The sequence below is a fragment of the Antechinus flavipes genome, chromosome 6 (assembly GCF_016432865.1).
Source record: "Antechinus flavipes isolate AdamAnt ecotype Samford, QLD, Australia chromosome 6, AdamAnt_v2, whole genome shotgun sequence".
NCBI lineage: Eukaryota > Metazoa > Chordata > Mammalia > Dasyuromorphia > Dasyuridae > Antechinus > Antechinus flavipes.
Window position 1 is genome coordinate 215,930,790 of NC_067403.1, and position 19,425 is coordinate 215,950,214.

Sequence of the window (19,425 nt, forward strand, 5' to 3'; positions counted from 1 at the left end):
GCCTTGAATTCTACAAATATTATTTCAATTGATACTCACAGTAGCCTTGGGGGATAAATACAAGGTACTCCACTAGGTGTGGAGATACAAAAATGAAAGGGGGGGTGAGAAGTTGGCACTTAAATCCATTTTAGTTGAAATGTAAGTCTATAGCTTTTCAGAAATTCATTTTACAGACAGTGTTTAAATAGTAATGCAAAGGATGCATTTTTAAATGGTTAAATATGGCATGGATTAGAATTAAACAGAACCCAGCACTTTTTAATTAGAGTACACCTTCTGAAAAATGAATTTCCTGGAATATGGGAATGTTCTGCATTTCTCCATAAAGGTGGGTGAAAGTTGATAGAATTGGGCCACATCCAGTTCTTCAAAACCATTCTGAATACTTTCCCCACGTAAGACAGTGGGATCTGTGATTATTGTTGCCTTTGTAAGCTCTTTTCTTTTGAGTGAAGGGGTTTCATTGACACAATAGCTCCTGGCCAATCTAAATCTGGATTTAATTATTTTAGGCTTTAGGCTTTAAAGAGAACTGACTGAAATGGTAATTCATTAGCACATACCTGGATGGAGACCCTGGCATGTCCAAACTTGTTAATTAGAAAGCAGAGGCCCAGAACCTTGCTCTGAGACTGACCTTCCTTCCTTTCTTTTCTTTTTTTTGCCTCATGTAAGTTACCTTTTAGGAAGCAAAGGAGAATTGTAGGGTGAAAAAACTGGCTAGAAATAAATAGGTAGTTACTGATTAGCAAACAGTCTACCTCTTGTCGACAAATAAGTAGTGAATGGAGATGTGAATTTTCTATTTGGCATTTATGCTTCTTTTATTTTAGCGAGTCCCACCACAGCCACCCAGATGAGCTTGTCCAATCCAACCATGTTGAGGACTCATAGCCTCTCCAATGCAGATGGACCTTATGATCCATATACTGACACCCGCTTCCGGAATAGCTCCATGTCCTTGGATGAAAAAAGTAGGACCATGAGCCGCTCAGGCTCATTCCGAGACGGCTTTGAAGAAGGTAGGCAATGAATGCTTTGTTTCTTGAGTACATGTAATAATAACAATCAATCTGTGAGTGCAGTTATTAGTGCTATTTGTCACTGAAGATAGTGCTTTGTTGGGCATTGAATCTAATCTAGTCTGAATTTTGTTTTGTGTTATTTTTCATTTGTGAACTTCTTAGACATTATCCATCTCTTTTTCTTAACTGGTCATCAATTTTGGCAACACTGGTCTTAAGAGTCTTAAAGTCTTTGGCCCATATATGTGGGCCAGATTTCAAATTCTAAAATTGAGTAGACTGCCCTTATGGAAGAGATGAGTTGGGAAGGGCTCAGGAAGTATTTAGGCTGTTAGGAAAATAGGGCATCAATTAATCAGTCAATCCCTAAGCAGTGATCAAACAGCATCCAGCAAGCCAATGGTGCTCCCCAGTGACTAATTGTTCAAGTGGTCAGTGTCAGAAAAGTTTGGCAACAAGAAGTAGGGACACAAGTCAGGGCTCCAGTCTTTTTCAAGAGCTGCTGAGAACAAAGCAGAGCCTTTATGACAGGGAAGCTGGGTATGAGCCAGAGAGGAAGAGATGGCTTTAGACATATGGCCCAAGGCCTGGGGCTACCAGGACATAAGGTGAAAGTTTGGATGAGGCAAGAGCCCAGAGTCTAGAACTAGGAATCTCATCAGAGGAATCAGCAACAGAAGTAACTTAAAACTGAGCTCCCTGAGGCATAGATTTGGAGATCATCTCCCTAGCCCAGTGGCCTTATTCTTCCCAGTGCTGAGTCAGCCTAAAGTTAGTGTTTATTTCTCCAGATTAAAAGGTGGGAATGTACAAAGGAAGAACAATCACTGCAGAACTGGGAGAAACCTTGGAAGATTAGGATAAGGTTCTGACTTTAAAAACCCCTTGTGGAGGTCTTGTAGATTCCACAATACTGACTCCAAGACTCCTAGGCCTTCCTGGAGTGCAGTGTTCAGCACTTCCTGACCCTTGTCTGAAACAACACAACATTCTGATCCATGTTGAACCTTAGTCCCTAATTTACTACCAAACAAAGGAAAATTAGATGAAAAATCTCCTTTGCCCCATCTCCTTGATCCCATAGGTTGACACAATTGGCTTGCATCCTCTAGATTAAAGGTTCTTACTTTCTTTTGTATTATGGACCCTCCTGCCCTACCTGGAGAAGCCTGTGGATCCCTTCTTAAAATAACCTTTTTTGAAATGAATTAAGAAAATATCATACATTAGTTAGAGACTAGTGGAAATAAAAATACATTTTTTCTCCTATCCAAGTTCATAAAATCTTGGAAATATATTTACATTTCCACAAAGGAAAGGGTATGGACCCTAAGTCAAGGACCTCTGCTCTAGAGATTCTTCTATAATCTTACTAAAGATAAAGAAGATAGATATTACAAATCTTAGATACAGCTGCAGTCTTTCCACATTCTCCTAATTGACAGATGTGACACATTCTAGAGAAGAACAGGTCATAGGATAGCCTATTTGGTTTGGTCATGTAATGACCAGTAGCCCAGTAATTCCACAAGCCTTTATTCAGTGCCTACTAAATTCTACTATTCAATTAGGAATCATTTCTCCAATTCTGCAGAAGAAACTGTAAGAGAGGTCTTCCTCTGTTGCTCCCTGCTTTGAGAAGTACAGCAAATACCCAATACCTCCTGGACCATTTCATGATATTCTCAGATCAAAGACAAAATGTTAGATATTTCCAAATGTTCTTCTTAATAGATGATTTAAAGAGTTTAATCACAAGGAATTGCTGCCCTTTATTTTTAATTCCCCTAACAACCAATGACTAGTTTGTAGATCATTTGCATATAGCAAGTAGGCAAGAGTCTAGAAATCCATATATGGGAGCCTCTGCGACAAACAAAGAAGGGTATGGAAAGGTGGATGTGAAATTGCTGAGAGGGATTTGTTACTTTTAAGAGCAAGAAATTTAATTGTATATATTTTTTTTTGCCTTTTTGCAAAGGATTGTATATCTTTTGAGAGTGCTAATTTTTCAAGTTTTGTATGCTGTAAGTTGAGGGACTAAGCAGTTGACATTTTGCTTGGATTTTTTAAATAAATGTTTCAGCACTGTGCTTAATTTTCATACTTTATAAGTCATTGAAATGACTAGCTTGTAGATCTGGCCATGGAGTTCATGCGCTATCCTTTTAATCCATTGTTGTCACGTATTGCTGAGTGAACCATATTCATGACTGAAACTTGTCTAAACAAGCAAGATCTGGCTCATAAAGACCCAACTTCATTACCTTATCATCAGATAATTTTTACTTATCCAATCTGGAATCAAGCTGCCTTAAGCGGGCACAACTGTGTAATATCTTAGATGTCAAAATGACATTGATTAAAAGCGCTTGCTAACTCTGCTACAAGCAACGTCTAGACTATTATAAACGTTAATCGTTCACACAGAGTTAAAACAGAAGTATGGACACAAAGGTCTCGAGAGTTGGTGCTCTGTGAACATGTAACATTTAAATCTCTTGGGATCTGTGGGTACAGATGGATTTTATTTCATCCAGTGGGAGATATTAGTTTATTAAGACAAAGTGGGGCTTCTCCTTTTGAATGTGGTTTGGATTCCAATATGGGAAGAATTAGTCTGTCTTTTCTTCTTTTCCTAGAAACTATAATCCATTTACCAACCTAACCTCTACCACTGTGGTAAACAGATAAATTTTAACAAATCACGTGTTGTACTTTGATAAAATACATAAACTATATTAACTCTGTTTGATATGTTATAGGTAGTAATTAGAAACAGAAACTTCAAGGAAATTAGAAACTCAAACTAAAAACTTAGTTATTGATATTGGCACACATCTGTAGGCTTTTATTGGATTTAATTAGCATTCTGATTTGACACACAGGCGTGGTCCAAGAATAGTATTTTAAAATTACCCAAGGTACATTAAATTTCTTTTGACATTTTATTCAGTATTTTAAAAAGATCATTTGTGGAGGTATTTGCAGGACATCAAGTGGACGTTTAAAGTAGATGTGGGTTCTTTTTCCTTAATTCAGATTTTGGTTACCAATGATTAAGACTAAAACCTAAAAGCTAAAAGCCAAAACCTTACATTTATATTGTATCTACTGTGTCTTAAGTATACTAGCACTTTGTACTATGTGTATTCACACTATGTGCAAAATACTTTACAAATATTATCTCAAAATAGCCTCAAAACAATCCAGGGAGATTGGGGCTATTATTATTATTCCCATTTTACGGTTGAGAAACTGAGACAAACAGAAGTATTAAGTGATTTGCCCATGATGACATAGCTAGCAAATGTTTAAAGTTGGTTTTGAACCAATCTTCATGACTTCAAAGTCCAGCATCCAATTCACTAATCATACATAGATATTCCAAACTCTGTCAACATTTGCTATAAAAGGACTTTCTTTCTCTATCAGAGGAACTTGGAATGGAATATACTGGTTATATTATCAAGGCAGTTTCCCTATACTGGCAGGATAAAGGCTCAGAGAGGAAGACACAATCCTAAGTCTCGACCAAAAGGCCAAAGATGCAATAGTAATCTCCTAGATATGTGGCGATGTCCTACACCTGATGAAGGAGTAGGGAAATTGAAGATTACAACTTCCCATGTATCAAGCCAGAAATATTTTATTGCTTCATTGACTAGAATATACCCAATTATTTCATTCAGCTAATGATTCTAACCACACTGGAGTAAATGTTTCTTCTAGCTTGTGCTTGCATGCTAATTGCATTCAGTGGCTTGAATCTCCTTTCTACCCTGTTCTATCAACATGGAGCTTTGGAAGCCTGCTCAAAAAATGCACTGAAGGTCATGAAAACTTCTAAGTAGAAATTAAAACACATTGGTCAATCAATATGCATTTATTAGGTGTTTTTGTTGTATCTTGCACTGTCCTAAGTGCTGAGAATACAAAGATAAAATTGAGAACACAGTCCCTGCTCTTGGGTAGCTTATATTCTACATTACAGATTCTTAAGTTTTTTTTTTTTGTTTTGTTTTGTTTTGTTTTGTTTTTTATTATACAGATCCTTTTGCTAGTCTGGTTTAGCTTATGTACCTCTTTTGAGAGTAATGTTTCTAAGTAATTAGATTTCAAAGAAACCCAATTATACTAATATACATTCATCAAAATATTATTAGTTAAGAACCCCTGTACTGACAGACAATATGTTCCCAGTTAAGTGAGTAAAGGATATATCCAAGATTTCTACCTAGTGTTGGGAAGGTGGGGGCAGTCAAATAAAGCCTCTTGAGCAATGTGTAGACTAAAATATAAATTTCAAGATGGTGAGGAAGGAAAAATGTTTGGCTAGGAGATGGAACATCCTATATATGGAATAGCAAGTGAGACAATGTGTTTGGAACCTGGATTGTTTGAGGTGCAATAATAGGAAATCATCCTGGAAAGATAGGCTGGAGCCAAATTGAAAAGAACATAAAGGTCAAACATGGCTATGTATATTTTATCCTAAAGGCACAGGGGGAGTCACTGAACCTTTGGAGCAGAGCAGTGATCTGGTCAAACCTGCCCTTTAGAATTCAGCGGTATCATTAAGGTAGCCTGTGTTTGTTATGGATTGGAGAAGAAAAAGACTGGAGGCCAAAGGACCAATTAAGAAGTTATTGCAGTAATCCAGAGGAGAGAAGAATGGGACTGCTAGGGAGGAGATGAGGAATGGGGAAGAGACATAACAATGGAGAGAAAGAGACATGTGAAAAATGTTGAAGTATCAAAAACAGGACAGTTACTAGATTTTCTAATAGCTATCACCTGACATCAAGGGGAAGCCATATTGTCTTTTAAAAATCTGTCTCTCTCTCTCTGTGTGTGTGTGTGTGTGTGTGTGTGTGTGTGTGTGTGTGTGTGTGATTAAAGGCATTTTTGTGAGTCTGATGTAACTATATTATATAATAGGTTAACTGACCCTCTGTCTGAAAAAGGGTAAATTCTAACACTTCTGCACAGACCTAATTGACTTTTATTTTTCAGCTTTTGCACTCAAGGTATCTGACTGTTTTGGCCTAAAGCCATATTGTTGCTGTTTACAAATCAAAAAGATTTAAATACAGAAAAATATTATAATGACATTGGTGAGAGCCCTGCTCGCCATATGGTCTGTTCTGGTGCCCGGTAGCATTAAGCATTCATAGAAAATGTCCCCAAGGCAGCAGCACCAGTAGTAAGTTAAACATTTAATGAGAAAATGTTAGCAATTTGGAAGAAGAAACTCAGTCCTTGAGTAATCCAAAAATCCCATGGCAGTTCTTTGCATATTTTGTTGTAGTGCTGTCGAGATGGTATATTTGTTTTAACGGCCCTCCTGCTCAGAAATATTTCTCGCACTAGTTTGCCTTAGTACCCGAAAGACTGACTTTTTGTCCCTTCTTTGGCTTCCAGCAGCAAAGGTGACTTTTCTGGGAAGGTCAGAGTTGAATTAGGGATCCATGTTGGGGAAGAGGTCAGCCTATGTACAGTGTGAGGGTTCTAGGTCACAAAGTAGGGTTTACTATAAGAGAAGAAGGTTGCCTAATAAATAACTTATTTATAATTTTACCTTAGGTCATTATACTTTGTCAATAATCCATAACATCTAGAGAAAAGGGCCTTTGTTTCACAGAACTTAGAAACTTTGAGCTGAAAGGAATCTTCAATTGATATGCAGACCCTCTCTACAATATCTCTGCTAAGTGGCCATCCTATATATAGATATTATATTCAGTTTAATAAGTTTGACTAATATTTATTATGTACCTACTTTGTGCAAGGCCCAGAACGATGCCCTCAAGATAGAAAGGCAAAAACCAGACAATCACTTCTCAAGGAAATGCCATTTATACAAATTAGATTGATTAAGGAAAATTGAGGAGGGAGGGAGCATTACCAACTATGGTGAAAGAGGAATAAGGGAAGGCTTCATGGAGGAAATGGGATTTAGATTGATCCTTAAAGGAAGTCAAAAATTCTGAGACATGAAGATGAGCAGGAAATATGTTTCAGATATGAGACAGGAGAGAGAATGATGGGTAAAAAAAAAAAAAAGCATTTAAGGTTTGGATAGAAGTATGGAACAGCCACTGAGAGGAGTAGATCAGTCAAAGATTTGCAAATCAAATAAAGTTTGCGGCAGAGGCGAGCCAGTGATCATCATGCTCCCTTATATTAGAGAAACTGAATAAACCATAAATGAGTTCTCTAACAAAACAGGGTACCCCAACACAATTAGAACTAACAAGAAGTGGATAAAAGAACAATGTGAAACAGGTATGACAAGGGTCCATGGAAATCAAGAAGTGTGGGACAATATACAGTTGAACTGGTCAGGTGGGATAAATACCAGGAAGAAGAAAGTAAAAGAGGGCAGGGAAGATGGACAGGAAGAACAGAAAAGAATCTATATTCTGGAGGTCATAGTATGGATAAAGAATATGTTTAGGAGTGAGAGAAGAAGAAGGGAAGAGATATTGAAGGACAGGAAATTGATTAAGGACCAATTTTTCTAAGTCAAATTATGGGTGTGACACCATTTTATATGATATGATACAAGATGTGACTGTTCCTCTGAATGCTGAACCATTGTGAAACTGTAGGGCATGGGAACCAAGGAAGTTGATGATCTGAAAATCTAACATTTAAGGAAATATCTGTTGTGTGTTTTCAAGTATAAAGGTAAAGGTTAGTTTGGAAAGACTGAGTCAGGTATTGAACTTCTTGAGAAAAGGGGGAGAATGATTTAGGGGATAGCACAGGACAGCAACAAGGTTCTAGAACAGATGACAAAGAGGGATATAATAAATCTCCAAGAGAAACAATTGCTGAGTAATGGTGGCTGAGAGTCTGGAAGCGACAGCAAAAACCAAGGTGTAGATCAATTCTTCTTGCTTTCCTGTGTGAGAGAACATGAGAAGAAATAAGTAATGTTGAAGAAGGTGGCTAGTGATGCAGTGTCTTCTGAGAAAGGTTAGGTTTCTACAAAAACAAGAAATCCATGAAATGTGAGAAAATAAGAGATAAAGGAGAGAGGGAAGGTATTTTTTAAAGAATTAATTCTAGAGGGCATAGGTGAAAGGGAGTGGGGAATGATAGGAATGGCTTGGACAAGAGTAAGGGAAGAAGAAGTATGAAGATCATAATTTTTGCCCCAGAACACACTGGAATAGCTGTCCTGATAAGCTTTGCTGTAGCCTATTAAGAATTTTCCTGCTTAATGTCTATCTGAAGTGTTGTTCGGAAGGTCCTAAGTGATATCTTAAAAATGGCATTCAAGCAAATAAAAGATTTGCTTCCTAGGAGAATTGTTAACTTAATCACCTTATGGATGATTTCACTGCATTTCAGAAATCATCCAAGTTCTCTCAGGTGTTTTTGATAACAGTTAGTGATGTGAGTAGGAAAATTTTATCTGCTAATGCCAAGCACCCTATTTTCCATGCCAGACAGAGAGGGCTGTGACCAGACCACAGCAATGGAGTATCTTCTCAAACCTCTCTGGCCATTGTCAAATCAAAGATTCCTTAGTGTGCTAGAATGAGCTTTCTTTTTGAAAAGTAAACTTTAGAGAGATTTCATCAAAAAAAATGTAATTAGGGTTTCTTAAAATAAAGAGCAGTTAGAATACCTGAGCATGATGAATAGCACATTTTAAAATCACATTGAAATAACAAATGAATGTGTCTTGGATGGTGAGAAAATGCATTCCTAAAGCAGTGCTCATCAGTAAGAGAATTATTTGTTTCTTTGGGCACCTGATAGAAATAGAATAAAGAACCAGCATTTTTAAAGGATGTATTTCTAGGTGAATTTTTATTTACTTGATTTTTCTTCAAAGAAGTCTTTATTGAATATGATCTTTCTAATTTTCACTATAATCTGTTCCCTTCCCCATGTCAAAATGGTAGCTATTTCCAAACTAAGAAATAATTCCCTCCATTATTTCTGTTTTTCTCACCCTCTCCAATTAATATGAATATGATAATGAATCGTGATGAAATAAAACTCTTTTGTATTTTCAAACTCAGGCTTGCAGCTTCCTGCTATTTACTGTCAATGATATATCCCTTTGGTCACATACCTTGTGATTGTCCAATTGGCTTCTTCTTTTTATTTTCAGTTCATGGATCTTCCCTCTCCTTGGTTTCCAGTACATCATCCATTTATTCCACAGTAAGTATTGATAAAATTAGAATTATTCTGATAGGTTGGAGTTATATATTCTAATCACCTTGGTTGGTTTTTGTTTGCTTATTTTTTTGGTCTGGAACTAGGATTTCATTGGTTTAAGTTCTGAGAAAAGACTCCCTCTACTAATAGAGATCTATAACTAATAATGTCTGTAGCTCTTTTTTTATAATAACAGGTTTTTTTCATCTTTCAAGATACATGCAAAGATAGTTTTCAACATCTACACTCTCAAAACCTTGTGTTCCAAATTTTTCTCCCTCCCTCCCTCCCTCCCTCCCTCCCCTTTCCCCTAGACAGCAAGTAATTCAATATAGGTTAGACATATTCAAGTCTTCTAAACATATCTCCACATTTATCATGCTGTATAAGAAAAGTTATGTCACAAAACAAGCAAACAACAGCAATGAAGATGAAAATTGTATGTTGTGATCCACATTCAGTCTCCATTGTTCTCTCTCTGGATACCAATGGCTCTTTCCATCACCAATCTATTGGAATTGCCTTGAATCATCTGGTGTTGAAAAGGGCCTAGTCCTTCACAGTTAATCATCACATAATCTTATTGCTCTGTACAATGTATAACTGATAATTTTAGAAAGTTGTCTGGGACACAAAGATTTAAAAACGTGCCCATGTTTCCCTAACCCCAAGGCCGGCTCTCTATCTACTATACTATGTTGCATCTGTTTGTCATTTATGTCTAAAAAACAAAATCATAAGTGATCCTTGGTAAAGAGTACCCTTCAAGGTCAACACAACAAACCTGTATCCTGAATTTCTTGTCAGGGCCAACATGTTCTCATATAAAAGATTAAGAACTGACACCCTAGAGTGTTTAATGTAGCAAGACAATGAGCCATAAGTTAGAATACAATTACATGCATAGGAAAATAGCAAGAGATTGCATGTCAATGGCAAGGAGTAGTGATTGGGAAATAGTTTTGTACAGTGTGGGTACCTGAACAGTTTATCTAATTCCTTACTTTTCTGTCCTAATATGAGGTCAAGGTAGCCATCACTATTAATGAAAGCATGATGACCTGATATGGCCATTAGATCAGTATTATATTCCAAAAATGAGGAGATCCAAGTTCTAATTCTGGGTCTGCCATCAACCAGTGACTTAGGCAAGTAACACAGGGTAATCTTATTTTTAAAAAACCTCCTAAGATATGGTCTTCATAGCCAAAAATGATATTGACTTGCAGGTGGAAATATTTGAAATTTGAGTAGCCCTATGGAGAGAATTGTGACTCATTTCTATTCCTTACACATACACCTACTCTAACTATTTTTGTTTTCTTACAGCCAGAAGAAAAATGCCAGTCAGAGGTAAGCAGCAGTTCCTCGATTTGATGTCCCTTTTTCAATTGTAATATTTTATATCTTTCTGAATCTAAGAATCTGGACCCTAAATAATCCTCTCAAATGGAATGTTTAGATTCGAAAGCTACGGAGGGAGTTGGATGCATCCCAGGAGAAGGTTTCAGCCTTGACTACTCAACTGACTGCTAATGTGAGTACTAATAGTGGATGCTAGCAAATGTTGTTCATTATACTGATTTATAAAGATTGAAATTTTGATTTAAGCTCAGCAACCCAAAATCAAAATTCAACTTACTTTAAAAAGTTGTCCTTTATTGACAATAGATCTGATAAAAGTCAAATGAATAATATTAATATTTCCTTTAGAGATGCTGATTAATTCTTGTCTTAAATAATATTTATTCATGTCCTTCTATATATTTGAAATCATTCCTGCTTCCCTTCCCCTCAAATACTGATATCCTTTCTCACTTTCTCTTGGGCTCAAGAAGATATTTGGTTAAATAGAAATATAATTGACATTTATACCCTACTTTGTGTTTTGCAACGTGGCTTTAAATAAATTAAAGCTCAGTCTTTAGGTCCATTAAAGTTCTTTGATGCTTCATCATGGGACAAAGGCAAACCTCAGTTTCTCAGTAGCTATGCAAATGGAATCCAAGTCTAGCGAGTCTTGTCAAGATAGAAGGGTTTTTAGTTGTGGTCCTAACAGCAAATTCTGTGTCTCTCATCTCAATAGCAGCATAGCCAGTTCAGAGAGGCTCATATAAAGGAGGCTAGTCACCAAATGATTTTTTTTGGCCATAGCCACCCATAAGAGTCTTTCACAGGAAGCAGCATGGTACAGTTAGAAGACCTGGGTACAAATCCCCACTTTTGCCTCTTCCCGTCTTTGTGATCTTGGGCACATCTCTTAACTATTCTGGGACACAGTATTTTAATCTTTAGAATGGATGAGTTGGACTAGAGGGCCTCTGAGGTCCCTTCTAAGTCGAGATCTATCATCTTCTAATTAAAATAAAAGTTCCTTAAATATGAGATATCAGTGTTTTTATTTTATTTTCTTCTGTTTTTTTTTTTTCCTTCAGATGATCTTAAATATTTCTTGTACCTCTAATTATGGATGATAACTTAGTTTTAATATCACCATTTCAGTTCAGACCCACTTTCTATTGATTAAAAATGCAAATATATGCCTTAATTTGTCCATTATCAGCTCTGGGATTAGTATGAAATAAGTTGCTCTCTTCTAACTAGAGTCTCACACTTGGAACTTAGAACTGAGGTGCAAAATCAATTAAATGTTTATTAGTACTAGTAAGTACTAAGTACTTTACTAGATACAGAGGAAAAATACAACAAATAAAACAATCATCACTGACAAGAAGTTTACATCCAAACAGGGGAGGCAAGTATGTGTGCATAGGTATGCATGTATACATATTTAACAATATGTTAGATTGGGCCTTTTGGAGTTATTCTTGGTCACTTTATCAGAATTTCTATCTTTGAAAGTTGTTTGTCTTTACAATGTTATAATAGTGTCTTCCAAATTATGCTTACTTCACTTTGCATCAGTTCATACAAGTCTTCCAAGGTCTCTGAAGCTATCCCTGTAATTGTTTCTTACAACAAAATAATATTCCATCACATACATGCACTATAATTAGTTCAGCCATTCCCCATTTGTTGGCTATCCCCTTACTTTCTAATTCCTTGCCAACATAAAAAGAGTTGTTATAAAACATGTTTGTACATATGGTCCTTTTCCCCTTTGATCTCTTTGGGGTTTAGACCTAATAGCAGTTTTGCTAGGTTAAGGGGTGTGCGTAGTTTATTACTTATGGGGCATTGTTCCAAATTACTTTACAAAATGACTAGGCCATTCCATAGTTCCATCAATACATACTTCATTTAATAGTGACACTTTAAAGATCACCAAGCAAAATTTTGTTTTTGTTTTTTTGATCTTTTATTTGAATAGAAATCTAATATGATCTTAAATATGAATGATAGACATTTTGTTAGGAGAGAATCTTTAATGCAGATTTTGCTCTGTAGACTCAATTGTTTTATAATCAACAAATAGTAAACACAGTGCGATCTTATGGTTTATTTCCAATTACATAACTACAAACTACAAACTTCTTTTTTTTATTATAGCTTTTTATTTACAAGATATATGCATGGATAATTTTTCAGCATTGACAATTGCAAAACCTTTTGTTCCAATTTTTCCCCTCCTTCCCCCCATTCTCTCCCCCAGATGGCAGGTTGACCAATACATGTTAAATGTGTTAAAGTATAAGTTAAATACAATATATGTATATATGTCCATATAGTTATTTTGCTGTACAAAAAGAATCGGACTTTGAAATAGTGTACAATTAACCTGAGGAGGAAATCAAAAATGCAGGTGGACAAAAATAGAGGGATTGGGAATCCTATGAAGTGGTTCATACTCATTTCCCAGCAAACTACAAAATTCTGTAGAATATTGTTCACAAAATGTCTGGCTTTCTTTTTCCCATGTTTTCATCAAGCACATTAACGTAGAACACGCTCAGAAAGATGGTAAAGTTGAGAAAGTGGATTTGTGAGTCAATAAAGGCTAGTATCTTGATTGCCTGAAAACAATAATTCATTAATTTATTCAAAAACGCAAATTACTAAAAAGCTATTACTTTGGCTATTACTAAAAGCCAGCTATGTGACAGATACTATGGTAGGCCTAAGGGATACAGAACCCCTATCTATGCTTAAGATGCTTGGATTTTACAGTGGGTTGAAAGAGAGGGATTAATTCAAACACAGAAAATTAAAGACAAAATATGTTGAAAGTAATTCCCAAATAGGACAGTATTCAAAACTGGGGATAATCAAGATAGTGTTTTCCTCTTTTTTGATATTTAAAATCTATTCCATAGTTCCTTTAATTTTAATTTATTTTTAATTAACAAAAATCTATTTTCTCTCCCGCATGGTTTCATTTTAGAATATATGTTCTATTTCTCTTTTGGGATTTAGGAATTATACTGCATTGTCATTCTGTGACTGGTTATTGCATTGAGTAAAGTTCTAACCCCTTTCAAAATTGTTTGTCTTTAAGATGTTGCTATTTTATAATTTTTTCCAGTCCTGTTTATTTCATTTTGTATCTGTTTACACAATTGTTTTATCTGTTGACACAAGTTGTGTTTTACACAAGTTTTTTGTGAAAAATCTCTTTTGTCATTTTTAATGGCACAGTTGTATTCCATTTCAGTCATATATATAATATGTTTAGTTATTCCCCAATTGACAAATGTATTCTTAATTTCCAGTTCTTTATAATAAAAAGAGTTTCTATAAATATTTTTATATATGGATACTTTTTACTTTGATCTCTCTGGGATACAATCTAGTAATAGTAATGATTGAAAAGGTATGCACAGCTTGGTAACTTTGGGACATAGGTACAAATAGCCCATAATAGTTGAACCAATTTATAAATCCAACAATACCTAAATTTTGTCACCTGTGACATTTATTCCTTTATTCCTTCCGGAAGAATAACTTACCATCTACTCATCTTCTTCCATAACAATTTATGAATGATCTTTCATTAAATTAGTGTAGCCTTGGCTCCCATGTGTCTATTTGGGAAAGAGATTATGCATGTCCTAGTTAAGGTGGTTTCTGACTCTCTTGATCTCTTCATTTGGCAATAGTTATTCATTTATTTTTTCTCTAAGGAAAAATGATAATCAGAGTCAGTGTCTTTACTTTATCCATTTCCCATTCCTTAGAATCAGCAGTTTGTTTAAAAAAAAAAAAAAGACATGTTGGAGCTATTATAATTGAATGCAATGTTTTATCGTCTTTTAATTTAGAATTGATTTTGATCTTTGCTCCAACTAACTGATGGTCTGATTAGAGACAGCTATTTCTGAAACAGCTCCCACATCAGCTAATGGTTAATTCCTGTCTAACAAGTTATTTAGTTAATTTTATTTTTGTGATATAAGCTCCAAAACAATGTTTGACCTTTTAGCTCTCTTCTTGGAAGAATATTCATGATACATAAGCATAAAACTCTGAAGTACACTATAGTTCTTTGATCTCTTTAACTTTTTTTTTGTTATGTCTTGTTTCTGATTATTCAAAGATGAAAATTTTATTCATGTGCTTTAGAGCATATGGTTATAACTTATTTTGTCTTCATCTTTTTCTGTGGAATCCAAATAGAAAGGCCCAGGGATAAAGTGCTATTTCTATTCTTATTCTGAGAATATAATGCCAATGGATAGTGAGCTGGTTTGGGAGTCAGGAAGAACAGGGTCCACATCTCACGTACTGACTCATGGTAATTATAAGAATCTAGAAAATCATTTAATGTCTCTAGGAAGCTTTAGAAAAAAAACTGCCATATTTGCTTTTAATGCTATTATATAATATCTCATATACAATTTATCAAACTGTTAATTATACATATGTATGTCATGTTAGGCTACAAAGCAGTCAGTATATTTTACAATAAGGTAATATTTAATTTGTCTTTCTTCAGGTTTGTCTTGTATGTGGTGGTAAACATTTTGGGTCATTCTATTACTTTTCTCAGATGATGATTGCTTTCATAAATGAATCAATTATTGTGCTTTGTGGAAATAATTTCCAATACATGTATATATTAATGTATAGATATGTGTATATGTCTGATGCACTTTGGCCTAGTGGGTAAAAGGCTGGTCTCAGAGGGAGCAGATCCTGTATTGAGATCCTGCTTCTGACACATAAGGGTCATTTGAATATGCAAAATTTAATCTCTCAAAGCCCAAATTAACTTTTGAAAACTATAAGCCCTAAATAACTTGTAAATCCTTATTTGTGAAGATAATTTCCACCTCAGGAATTCTCAGTGAAGATGAAATGACAGACCTGTCTCCAAATAAATCAATAAATATATGTACACATATTACACCCACATATATAACCTCTATATGTAAAGTTCATCATAGTGGGCATATATTGGAATACTATTATATAACATGACATCACTTTGAGATACACTGGGTCATTTCCTCACCATGACATTTCTATATGTCTATATTGGAATAATATTACATAATAAAAAGTCATAGTGTTTTTAAAAAATAATTTCTAATAAATTATAAGAAAGAAAAAAGTGTTCATTATATTTATATAGAATATTTTAAAAATTAAAAGACTCTTATATTTTCAAATCATTTATTTTAAAAATTCTGCCTTATTTCAGATTCATCTATTCTGTTTGTTATTCCTTCTTCTCTTTAGTTAAAATTGAAATCTGTAATCTTGCCTGAGAACATTAGGGAAATCATATTAGGTTGCCTGTTTGGAAATGGTTTGAGTTTAGGCATCTTTTATAAAGTAATAATAACAATCAATTACTAATATTATTGTTATTATAATAGTAGCAGACATTTCTATATCTCTATAAGCTTTACATGTGTTATTTAAATTTGTCCTCATAACAAACCTATAACCCAGATATGATTATCCCATTGTAGAATAAAGAAAATTGCAACTGTGCAACATTATGATTTGCCCATGGTAATGTCACTAGCGAGAATCTAAGGAAGGATTCAAACTTAGTTATTCCTGTCTTTAAGACCACTACTCTATCCACTGTGCCATCTTGCTGTCCATGGTAGTTGGTTGTTGTTTTTTTTTTTCTGTTTTATATTTTTATTTAAAGTTTTGAATTCCAAATTCTAGACTCCCTCTCTCTTTTCCCTCCCCATTCCTGAGACAGTAAGCAGAGATAGATATACATGTGCAATTATATAAAACATTTCTATATTAATCATTTTGTACAAGAAGATTCTTTAATTTCTTAATCATAAATTAATATTATGTTTCTAAAATATTTTTTACTGTCCTCCCTTTTGGCCACTGTCACATTAAAATGAAGGCAGTTATATGGTCTAATGGGTAGAATGCACAACCTAAAATAAGGAAGGTCAAAGAATATCTGAGTTTGAGTCTCAGATAATATACTTGCTGAGTGATCACAAGAAAGTCATTTAACCTCTTTCTGTCTCTGTTTTCTTATCTGGTAACTGGTAATAATAATATCACCTAACTTAATCCCAGGACTATTTTAAGTATAAAATGAAAAAAAAAAAACAAGTAAAGCACTTTTGTTAAAGTGCTTTTTAAATGATATTGATGATGATAATATTAACTACTATTAAGACATTTGTTGACTCAATTGGAAGAATCTCATTGAGTTCATCAAATTTTTCTACTTTCTAATTCTTTGTAACAGATTACATTTCATAAATTATACTTATCTTCATGGTGATCTTTTTGCATCAACTTGCCATAAGACCAAGATGACTAAGTGTCCTGAGTTATGATGTGCCTTTAGGCACACAATAAAATCTCTTCTGCCATTACTTTTATTTTCCTCTCCAAGAACCAGTCAGTTGCCTTTTGAGTTAGGTGACTAACTGTCTCATAGACATTCTCCTCTCTTTTCCTCCATCCCCACCCTGCCAATTCTATATCTCTCCTGAATCAGTATTAACTCATCCTCACAGGTGCCAGTTAGATTTGTTGAGCTTACTGGTTGACAGTAGACCATAAAAAACTAAATTCAATCAAGTAGTTGGCCACTTGACAGCCATCAAATGAATAATAACCTTTGCTTGCCAGTTACCTTGGCTGAATACATTTATAGCCCATTTAACTCCATTTAACTAGCCTCTTTGAATTCCATTGTAATACTACATCTTTCAGATTATTCTTCTACTTTCCGCAGCAGTCAAAATGAGAACCCTCCAAAAATTTTGTTTGTTCATCACATTTAATCTTGTATTATTTTATACTAAATATTTAATCATACCAAACACTAGGCAGTGTTAACATTTAATTGTCTGCTATTTTTCTCACAGACAGTTCTGTGTTTATTTTTATAGAACTCACTCTTCAAAGATATGTCATCCCTATGTTTTCATACTATTCATGCTTATTTTCATTTGGAATGTGAGAATATGGTACTTGGTTGAGGAGTCCATTGTATATTAGAAGAACAAGACTGAAATGACTTCACCATCCCTAATCATTCTTATGACACAAAAGAAAAATGGTCATATTATTTAGCAGCAAAATAAGACCTTCTGTTATGAACTAGTTTTCCATTGTTAATGTGGATTCTTTTTGAGCTTATAAAAACATCTCATTTCTCAATGGCATAGTCTTATTAATGACAGTTTTTTTTCTTATAAAACTAAATATTTGGATCCAGAGATGAGGTCCAGGATGGGAAAGAGGTTATTATTTTTAAAAAGTAGCTCTGTATTTTAAGGATCCATTATTTCATTAGGAGTGGTTATTCTTTCTATCAATCTAGATTGTAACTCCATAATTCATGACCTGATGAGCAAACTTCGGATGATAAGCCTCTTTATAATTAGCCAGGCTGATCTTTAGATGACAGATATATTACTGGTTCCATACTTGAAATATGTCCAACTTAGTAAATTTTGTTGAACTGTTCTATGTTGGTATAGCTTAAAGAACTCAGAATAACCTCCTTGTTACAGTGAAGTATTAGATGGGGGACTCAGTGGAAAAGATGTTGTTTTTTTTTTTATAGAAACAGCATTTGTCACTAAAAACCTTTCCTTTCTTTATTCTGAAACACAAGTGTGAAAATTATTTTAGAAGTGACATTGCCCTCATTTCTGTTTCTTCGCAGAGTTGTATATTTCTTTTCTCACCATACTGAGGCTTCTAGTATAGCTAAATCTTCCAAGAAAATGTAAATGCTTATTTTAATACATTTTATTTTAAGATACTCAGAGCATCTATTCATAAAGAAATGAACAAATCTCCTTGCATCCTATTTATTGTAGCTAGTGGTTGTGTGAAAAGGGATCTCTATATTTAAAATGCCAAACTACTATCCAAGAGGAAGTTTGTCCTCAAATATTTCTGCTCATCAAACCAAAATAACAAAATTTCCTACCTCCCCTTAAATCCTTTAAATGTACTTCCCATCCTTATCTGTTAACTAAAACCACTCTCCCAAATTAACTATCCATCTGCATGCAGCCCTATTCAGAGCTTTGTATTCTGTCTGACTTCTCTGCCTCTTCAAATCTCTCTTTGTCTAACATGATCAATTAAACTTTTTATTGATGTAGTTCAATTTTGAACATTATATTATGTCGGAAAATAGCAAAACAAAAAACCCAACAATAAGATTCATATACCATACTTTATTCAACTATTCCCCAAATAATGGGTATTCATTCAATTTTCAATTCATTGCCACCACACAAAAAAGAGCTGCCACAAACATTTTTGTTTTTGAATTTCAGTCCTTTTCACCTTCTTTTATGATCTCTTTGGGATACAAACCAGTAAGGTATTACTGGGTGGAAGGACATACACAATTTTATAGCTCTTTGGGCATAGTTCCAAATTGCTCTACAGAATGGCTGAATTAGTTCACAATTCCATCAACAATGCATTAGTGTCCCTGTTTTCCACATCCCCACCAATATTTTTCATATTTTCCTTTCATCTTAGCCAACTTGATAGATGTAAGGTGATACCTCAGTGTGGTTTTAATGAACATTTCTCTAATCAATAGTGATTTAGAGCATTTTTTCATATGACTATAGATGGCTTTAATTTCTTCATCTGAAAATTGTCTGTTCATCTCATTTGACTATTTATTAAATGGATAATGAGTTGCATTATTTAAATTTGACCGAGTTCTCTATATATTTTAGAAATGAGGCCTTTATCAGACACAGTGGCTATACAAATTGTTTCCCAGCTTTCTGCTTTCCTTCTAATCTTGGTTGCATTGGTTTTGTTTGTGCAAAACCTT

General features: G+C 34.5%; 1 protein-coding gene across 2 annotated transcripts in view; it reads left to right on the top strand.

Annotated features, from left to right (window-relative positions):
- The window catches only part of NAV2 (neuron navigator 2), a 442,768-nt gene that overhangs the window by 376,103 nt on the left and 47,240 nt on the right, over positions 1-19,425 (top strand). For both annotated transcript variants that reach the window (XM_051965599.1, XM_051965600.1), the window contains 4 exons: positions 837-1,025; positions 9,163-9,215; positions 10,542-10,565; positions 10,675-10,749. In XM_051965599.1, the coding sequence (XP_051821559.1) occupies positions 837-1,025; positions 9,163-9,215; positions 10,542-10,565; positions 10,675-10,749 (341 nt within the window). The remainder of the gene's footprint in view (positions 1-836; positions 1,026-9,162; positions 9,216-10,541; positions 10,566-10,674; positions 10,750-19,425) is intronic.